The sequence below is a fragment of the Nyctereutes procyonoides genome, unplaced genomic scaffold (genome assembly GCF_905146905.1).
Source record: "Nyctereutes procyonoides isolate TBG_1078 unplaced genomic scaffold, NYPRO_anot_genome, whole genome shotgun sequence".
Lineage (NCBI taxonomy): Eukaryota > Metazoa > Chordata > Mammalia > Carnivora > Canidae > Nyctereutes > Nyctereutes procyonoides.
Window position 1 is genome coordinate 37,368,550 of NW_026575131.1, and position 8,930 is coordinate 37,377,479.

Genomic DNA, 8,930 nt, shown 5'->3' on the forward strand with positions numbered 1-8,930 from the left:
GTGCAAGCCATTTCAAACAGTCAGCTTTCTGTGGCCAGAAGCGACCAGTAGCCTGGGTATGTCTTTAACATGCTTCTAAGCTCTTAAAACATGACCACACGTTTGATAGAAGTGTTGGTAAAATCAACCGTTTTCCTCTAATATCACTTTGCAAATCCCTGTGGCTCTGTTCCCCTACGTGTTTAGGGCTGTACTGCCATCTGTGCTCATGAGCGTATTTTGAATAATCATTGATGAATAGTTAAACATTCTCACTGAACATTGTGAGCAAATACTGCTTAGTGTTACTGTTCCTTTTTAGTTTGGAAGTGTGCTAGATCAGCTGAGTGAAACTTCAAAACTGAACAAATTAAGACCACACCCAGAATAGATGTCACATTTATGTGTAACCTACAAGATCTCAATGCCACAAGAAATTCCAAATTTAATGCACATGTGTAAAGACTAAGAACTGAGACTACTGCTTTTCTAGGAGAGGAATTGCTTTGGAAAATGCCATGATCCAAATGTTTTGGTTTTTTTTAAAGAAAGGTAACTTAGTGTGAAAAATTCAGACTTACAAAAAGAGAGGAAGAGAGATTAATGTGTTAGAGTATCTGAGATTTAGGCAAGACCCCCAGAATTAGGACCATTAGATCAAGATAGCCCTCTTTTATGGAGTATTTACTACGTACCTAAGTTAACTTTCCCCATTAGTTCAGATGAAAAAGTGAAGCTCCAAAGCCCACATTCTTTACCACATTCTCAACACCACAGTGGAAATAGATTTCAAGCAATAAATGCTAATTCAATTTTTGTCATTCTAGAAGTACACTTTTTAAAATACGGGTTATTAAAGGTTTTGCCTTGTAGTTCACACTAGGGGGCACTAAGGTTTTATAATCAGCATGTAAGAGCATTGTTCTTTGCATTAAGTTACCTTCATAGTTCCCGTGTCTAAGTCGAGTCATATTCTGTAGTAGGAGGGTTAAAATTTGTTTGGTGGCAAAGTTAAAAAGCTTTCACCTCCATTAAAAAGATCAATTCTTGCTCTCTAGCATCCAAACTAATATGATGAAAGTATCTTCAGTTTAATGCAGTAATTACTTTGCCAAACTCCTTGCCTTGAAGTGAGTCGTCACCTTCAAAGTTTTGTTGTCCTTCAGTAAATCAGCCCTCTAATATGTATTTTAAAAAGAAGGAAAAGTCTAAGAAAGGTTAACATGAATTTGTAGCTTGTGATCTCTCTGGGGTACAGGCAGGGAGGTGGCCAGGGAAGGAACCCACAGAAGACACAGAAGTTAGCTGATGTTTTATTAGCATTTACAACTTTACCATGTTCTCTATATATATCAATACTAAACTTCTAAAACTGGGGTGAGGGAAACATGGAATAAGGCCATATAACTTCCTACAATTCCTTATGCTGCAGTCGAACCACTAAAACGCCTATGAGTTTAGGTTCACCAGGAACTCTCTAGGCCACACAAGTGCACAGAACTTCCTTCCTCTCCCTGGTGCTGTGATCATCACTGATGTCCACACTCAAGCCATCTCTGAGCTGGGGTGGGTAGTGCTTTAAGGAGATCTGAGTAGTCAGTGGCTCGCTATTTATACTGAATGGTTTTAACATAAACAGACTAATTTAAATTAGAAAAAAAAACCTAGAAAAACTTGGGAAGATATGTTTGTGGCAGAGATCATTAACTTGAGAATACCCTGTGGCCTTAAGCATCTGCCTCTATATATTCATGAGCAATTGTTAGAAACCATTTTGAAACTTAGCCTTCTTTAAAATATAGATTATGTCCCTTCTTTGAATAGGTGTTGGATGTAGTTACCAAGCATGGATTAAAAGAAAAATGGATAAAGCCTTTGCTTTTTTTCTATCAGCTGACCCAAATTTATTACAGGTTAGATTATAAAATCTGTCCCCAGTAGACTGAACCTCTGACTGCTATAGCTGAAGTCTGGTGGTTTTATGCTTGCTTTAGAGTGTGAAGGTTCACTTTCTTAGGGAAGAAGCAATGTCTTTATCCTTAGCAGCTGGATGAAAGCACATCTTCATCACAGACGGGTGTGAAGCCTGTCCCCTCTGGGGTCCTCATGGATGTCCAGCCCTTGTATGTTAGTGGGGAACAAGCAAAGGAAACAGCTATTTCTGTTCACAAGAGCATTTGACCTGAGTAATGGGTGGTCAGGATTTCCTACCACCCTAGCAAAATGTTGACAGATTGGTAGCTGGAAGAAATGTAATCTGCATAATTATCCTGGCTTAAATAATCTTATAATAGAGACCTGACTTTTATGTCCATGATTAAATTTGAATTCTGCAAAAAAGTAAATAAGGTTATCAATTTGTTGTGTAAAACAAAAAACTTCACAGACAATTCAGACTACTAAAATGCATCCTGATTGATCTTGAATTATTTAAGAAATATTTCATGGAATAGATTCAATGGGCAAGTGTGTTTCAGGAGGAAATCATTTTTCTCTAAGTGCTGTCCATCAGTGACTGGGGAACTACTGAAGCAGACAGGGAAACTATAAAAATTCTTTGTGAAGGCAGTTCTGAGTAAGAACAAGAAATCTGAAAAGGACATTTTCAAAGGAGTTGAAACCAGTAGTGAAATTTCATATTCACTTTATTGACGGCTGAAGTTCAGTCTCTGATGCATTTTCCAGCCTTCTCTGATACTGTCGTTCTGAGGCTTTTCTACGGTAGACATCATCTGTGTCAAATAAAAATTTTACTTAGATTTTTCAGAAACAGGAATTAAGGTACTCAGATCTAAGTTAACCAAGTCTAGGTCTGTCAGCTGTTTCTGAATTTCATTGTTTAATTCAACACTAAAATAAACTTCATTTAAAACAAATTTGAGTTAAATGAGGACTATGTTAATGCAGTTCTACACTTTAGTAGCATAGTAAGAGTCTGTGTCTTCAAAGATAGGATCATGTCCTAGCACACTTCTTAGCAATGTTTTAAGACTTCCCTCACTTCCTTCCCCCTGCCCCCCCCCCCCAAATGTCTGTTTTTCTCTGAAATCATCCTGAATTGAAGTGCCTCAAAGGCACTTTTTGCTCTGCAGCTCTCTGCTGTTCCCTCTCCCACACTCAGGAACTCAGAGGTGAGGTCAGTTCCCTTGTCAGCCGCAGCTTTTCCACACTGCTAATTCTCCACCCTCTTCCTTCAGGGCTAATGCCATTTGCCACAGTCTTCTCTGCATGGGCACCTGCTCTCTACTCCCCTTCAGTCACTGAAAACTCAGATATCTAGCCCAGGCTCCTTGACCAGTCCTGTGCCGCCTTCCCAGGTGACACCACCTGCCATGGGGAGGAAGTGCTAGCGCCCTTCACCTCCTTGACTTCTCCAGTCAACTTCTGTCATCTACTTGCAGTGTTCTCTGAAGTAATAAATTCATCCTGCTGTGACCATAACTTCTGCTACCTTTCTAACAATTCTTTGGATCTCCTTTAACTTCTTCCCCAGGCACTTGGCCCCTGAATCCCCCTCAGCCCCGTCTTGTTCTCTCTCCCAACTCAAACCAGCTGCAATTGCCTCTTATCAATATCAACTTCTTGACACACCTTCAAAACCCCCAACTACAGATTAATCCAGCTGCCCTCCTTCTTCATCCCTCTGCTTACTGTGCACTGTGGGGCCACTTGATGCATTTAACTGGGCCCAATGTGATGATGCCTGGCAATCCTTTTTCCTCAGACATGACCCTGACCCTTCTTCACCCACCCTCAGGATGGCCATGAACTCTTTCTTCACACAAATCAGTCATCAGTTAAGAACTCTCCCAGCTAACTTCCAAGGGCTACTCCTATGGCCTTGCTCAGATCCTAACCTCTCCTACCTTCTCAAGAGCCAGGCATCTGCAGCCTCTCTCCACTTCCCTTTCCTGACCAGCATCTTTGTATCTTCAAGACTCCCCTAGTGCAGAGCCAAGAGCTGACCTCCCATTTGCATAGTCAGCCTGCCTGAACTTCTCCTGTCTTCTGTGATAAGTCCTCCTGGTTTCTCCCAACTCTCTGGCCACTCCCAGTCACCCTTAAAATCTTGGGATTGGGCTCTGATTTTCATCACAATCTGCTTTCAAATGACCCACAAACCCAGATTTGTGGCCCAGATCTGCCTCCTGAGCTTGAGATCTGTGTATCTCCACCTTACTATATCCAAAAAGGAGTTTGGACTGTCCTGCCAGTGTTGGCCTTCCATCCCCCCAGCTGCACCAACTGTCCTACCAGAAGCCTACGCTCCTCATCCCTGAGTCCAATCACCAGGCCCTATAAGTACCACCTCCCAGGTGTCCACTCAATCACCAGGCCCTATAAGTACCACCTCCCAGGTGTCTCTCAACTCCACTCACTTCTTGGCATCCCATCTGTCCCTACCAACCAGGCTACAATCTCAGACCTGAATAACCACACAGCCTAAGTATTCTTGCCTCCTCTCCACAAGCCATTCTCCTATATTAATTCACCACAGTTTAAAACCCTTTGATCCTTTGGGTACATCCTTGGTTTTCCAGTCCTCTGTGGCCCTCCCCAGGCACATTTCCAACCACTTCTTCATCCCTTACTATGCTTTCAGCCCCTCACAGTAAACATTCATACTGTGGCCCCATGCCTGCTTTCATCACGAGCATGAGACACTTCCAACTTCATTAATGTTCCCCTCATCTGACTGACCTCAGTGGATCTTCAGGTCCCACCTGACATGGTAACTTCTGGAAGCCTTCCCTGCACCATCTGATCCAACTGAGATTACCCCCACTAGAGTCTACCATTGCTCCACACACACACACTTCCCCTCACAGCACAGATCACAGTTAACAGTAACTGTCTTTTTTTTTTTAAGATTTTATTTATTCATGAGAGAGACAGAGAGAGAGGGAGAGGCAGGCTCCATGTAGGGAGCCGGATGCATGACTCTATCCCGGGACTCCAGGATCATGTTCTCAGCCAAAGGCAGGCGCTCAACCACTGAGCCAACCAGGGGTCCCTAAGATTTTATTTTTAAGTAATCTCTACATGCAACATGGGGGTGAAACCTACAACCCTGTGATCAAGAGTTGCATGCTCCAGTACAGTGACTGAGCCTGCCAGGTGCCCAGCCAGCTTATTTTAAAAACATTGTTACGGGGATCCCTGGGCGGCGCAGCGGTTTAGCACCTGCCTTTGGCCCAGGGCACGATCCTGGAGACCCGGGATCAAATCCCACGTCGGGCTCCCGGTGCATGGAGCCTGCTTCTCCCTCTGCCTAGGTCTCTACCTCTCTCTCTCTATCTCTGTGTGACTATCATAAATAAATAAAAATTAAAAAAAAAAAAACATTGTTACATTAGTGCTTTCCCAAGATATTCAGTCCTTTTGTTCACCCATCAGGACTTAATGAGCAACCATCAGAGTATATAATGAACAAGGCAGAGACCTATCATAAGGACAGTAACTGTTGGGGATCTCATGAATAAAAATCTTTAATAAATAAAGTATTTAAAACAAAAATTTTTTTAAGAATGGTTGGCAATTCACAAGTGGTATTTGTTTTTAGATAGGATAAAGCATAAAGGACCTAGGGGGTGGGAAAGTCTTTCCAGAAGGGGAACTAGCCTGTCCAGGGCTAGTGCTCTGCAAAGCAGTGCCAGGCATTCTTTCCACGGTGCTGGGCCCTCGTGCCATCGATTCTGCCCGGCAAAGACAGGGGTAATTAGGCCGGGCAGGCCGGCTCCCTCCAGGGTTTGGACTGAAGACTCCGGAGAGGCTGGCCAATTACCAGGAGTTGTCGTGAGTCTTCAGGATCCCACTCCTTTTTAGGTGCTGTGAGCAAGTCTGTTCCTTAGGACCAATGTCACCGGCCCGCAAGGACGAAGGGCAGGCTCGAGAGCGTCCTGCGTGGAGCACGTACCCCCCTCCCCAAAGCGCAGAGAAGGTCTCAGCGTGGACGCCAGCATGCCTTTCTCGCCCCGCTTGCGAGACACACGGGCCGCGGACGGAACCGTCCTTCCCCTTCGGACCACAGTAAGGGCGGTCTGCAACCTTAGAACGTCCCCCAGGAAAACGGGTCCCTAGCCGCCTCCTGCCTTCCTGAAATGAGACAGACGCTGCTGCACCCCCACTTACAGAAGGTTTCCTGGCCCACGCGCAGTTTAATCATGATCCACTCCATCGTTCCTCCCAGGACAAAAAAGAAGGGCAGGAACCTGTAGACGCCGAGCCGCTGCTTGCCGGGCACCCGCTGCAGGACCCGCCTCACCTGGGCCCTGGAAAACATGCCAGACCCGGGGCGTGGCGAGGAAGGGGCACAGCGGGTCCGGGAGCGGGAGCGGAGGGGGCTGCCGGCCACAGCCGAGTCCCGCGACCTGGTTGCGGCGCTGACCCGACCCCGGGCCCCCGCCAGGCAGGCGCGCAGCAGAAGCGGCCCAGCGCCGGGACCCGACCCCGAGCCTGGGCGGCTCCACCAATCAGAGTGCCGCGGGGCGCACGGACCTGCCAATCTGAAGGCGGCGGAGGCGCGTGCTCCGTAAGGCGGGACACGGCCGCAGAGCTGGCGCAGGCGCCTGGGCTCTGGAGGCGGGGCGGCCCGAGGGGGCGGGGCCTCCCACGTGGCGTCGGCCCGGCCCCACCCCGGCTCCCCCCTGCAAGCTCGCGCTCAGAGTTGGCGGCGGCACCCCCTACTCTGCTACCGCCATCTTTCTTAAAGGCCTGATGGAAGTGGTGACCGTCTCTGATGGACGAAACGTGACCCGCACTTTACTCTGAAATGCAGTTATGCAAATGCTTTGCATTTATTTCGGGGCCGTGACGGGTGACTAGACTTCTAAAAATAACAGAATTTGATAGGCATTGCTGAAAGCTGAACTTTATCATTGTCACAACAAAAGTCCAAGCAATCACCCTGTGACAAACAACCCTGATATTAATAAAAGCTATCCTGTATGGGGCACTTACCGTTGTGCAGGGACTTGCAGGTCCTTTTTAATGCATCACCTCCTAATTCACAATAATCACAGAAGAGCGGAGTGGCTCAAGAGCCCAGGCTTTGTCAAACCATTCCCTTGCTCGACAAAAACGGGGGCCTTTCTTTGACGCTGTGAGGACTTAGAGGTAATACAAATAAAGCACAATACGTGGAGCACAGTAACTGATCAATTATCATTAGCTAAGATAGGATGATGATGGTGGTGATAACCAGTTATCGGGTGCCAGCTCTTTACACGTATTCTAGAACCTAGGGACACTCCCCTCTACATCACTCCCTTTTATGGATGGGAAACTGAAAAGTTGAAAGATTGAGCCAAGTGGAAGCAAAGCTCAGACTCCAGAGCCTTCACTCTCTCTGAGTCCCTGTGCTTGTTATAAAGGTTGTCACCTCATTACCTAAGGCTAAAAAAAAAAAAAAAAAAAAAAAAAAAAAAAGCAACCAGGGCCTATCTTTGAGAAAGGAGACAGCTATTACACAATCTAAGAACATCAAATGAAAACTTAAAGTCAACAAAAAAGTTTGGTGATGTAAACACAAAATATACAAGAATAGGCTGAAGAAGAGAGAGCAAGCAAGCCTGGCCCCTGGCAAAGGTCACAGTCTGGCCCTGATCGGCCAGGCCAGAGCTGCTTCATGGATCACCTGCCTTCTGGGGCTCACCCAAACCAGCTTCATGCACAGTGCACACACGCTGGCTTGGAGTTCACCCCAGTTTCTCTTGGTGGCTCTAGGAGCCTGTCACTGAGGGGCACCCATCTCCCACTGTGAGGAGACCTACTTGTGGACAGGTCCCCAAAGCCTTCCTAGGTCAGTTGGGTCTTCCATGAGCCTACCCTTCTCCCTGCATCCTGCCCCAGCACCTTGCCCAGGATCTGACCCGCTGCATAGGTTGTCAGCCAAGGTGCAGTGGATGTTCATATACACACGCTTAAACCGAGAGGAGCACCCCAAAAAAAGTGTCCAGCTAGCCAGCTCCCTACCGGCTGGGCCCACCGGTGCTAAAGTCAGCCACCCCTTAATCCCGGCCTAGTACGCATGTGGACTCAGCAAAGAGATGAGGAGAAGAAACACAGGTAGAGAGTGTTTGCAAGCAGGACTGCAACATTTCGATGGAAAGTCTGGACACACTGCTGGAAGGGGCCAGGGCATCTCAAGGCGGGGCTGAGAGTGGGCTCGGTGCGGCCATTTCCTGAGGTCAGAACCAGGCAGGTGCAGGTAACCCCGGGCCCAACGCCCTGCAGGGCGCCGCCCGGTCCTCCGGCTCCCTCGCTCCCTACGGTCCAGGGAGGGAGCGAGGAGGGGCAGCCTCAGCGGGCGTCAGCGGTGCTGCAGGTCGCTGCGGGGCCCAGGGTCTCACCGGCGAGGGCCGGCAGCGAGCGGCGCGCGGCAAGGGCTCTTGGTCGGCTGGAGTGACTCCGGCCGGCCCCTGCTGTGCGGGGGACAGGACCCCTGGCGCAGGCCCGGCGGGGCGCCGCGGCGGAGCCGAGGGCAGGAGGACCAGGGCGGAGAGGGGGCAGGAGGACCCGGGGGCCGAGGGCGAGGCAGAGGGCCGGGGCCGGGGCCGGGGCCGGGGCCGGGCCGGGGGGGTCCAGGGGCACCCGCCGCGCCCGGCCCTCCCCTCCCCGCGCCCCGGCCGTCCGCAGCCCCAAAGAGGCGGCCGTTCTTAGGCCCCCCAACTCCCGGAGCGGAGCCCAAGGAGCGGCCATCGCCGCCGCGGCCACCGAAGGGGGGCGCAGAGGGCTCCCGGGCCTCGCCGAGACGCGGGAGGGGGCCCGGGGGCCCGCCCGCCCCGCCCCGTCCCGCGACCTCCCGCCCCCCGGGCCGAGGCGCGCGCCCATTGGCCGGCCGGGCTCCGCGCGCCGCGCCCATTGGCCGGCCGCCGTGAGGAGCACGCGGCCACCGTGGCGGGCCGCAGTCGGAGGGCGGCGGACGGGCCGACGGGCGGCGGGCGGCGCGG

General features: G+C 49.8%; 1 protein-coding gene across 1 annotated transcript; it reads right to left on the reverse strand.

The window, feature by feature from the left end:
* Positions 1-2,606: 2,606 nt before the first annotated feature.
* Positions 2,607-6,428, reverse strand: LOC129521692 (ubiquinol-cytochrome-c reductase complex assembly factor 5). The gene is made up of 2 exons (XM_055343412.1): positions 6,112-6,428; positions 2,607-2,711 (listed from the first exon to the last, which is right to left on the reverse strand). The coding sequence occupies exons 1-2, from the start codon at positions 6,260-6,262 to the stop codon at positions 2,620-2,622; spliced, it is 243 nt and encodes an 80-aa protein (XP_055199387.1). The 5' UTR covers positions 6,263-6,428; the 3' UTR covers positions 2,607-2,619.
* Positions 6,429-8,930: the final 2,502 nt, after the last annotated feature.

Bases quoted from the DNA above. Each gene is read 5' to 3' on its own strand.
- LOC129521692 (XM_055343412.1), bottom strand. From the start codon at position 6,262: ATGTTTTCCAGGGCCCAGGTGAGGCGGGTCCTGCAGCGGGTGCCCGGC. The intron at 2,712-6,111 runs GTAAGTGGGGGT...TATTTGACACAG, and splicing joins CGTGGGCCAGGAAACCTTCT to ATGATGTCTACCGTAGAAAA.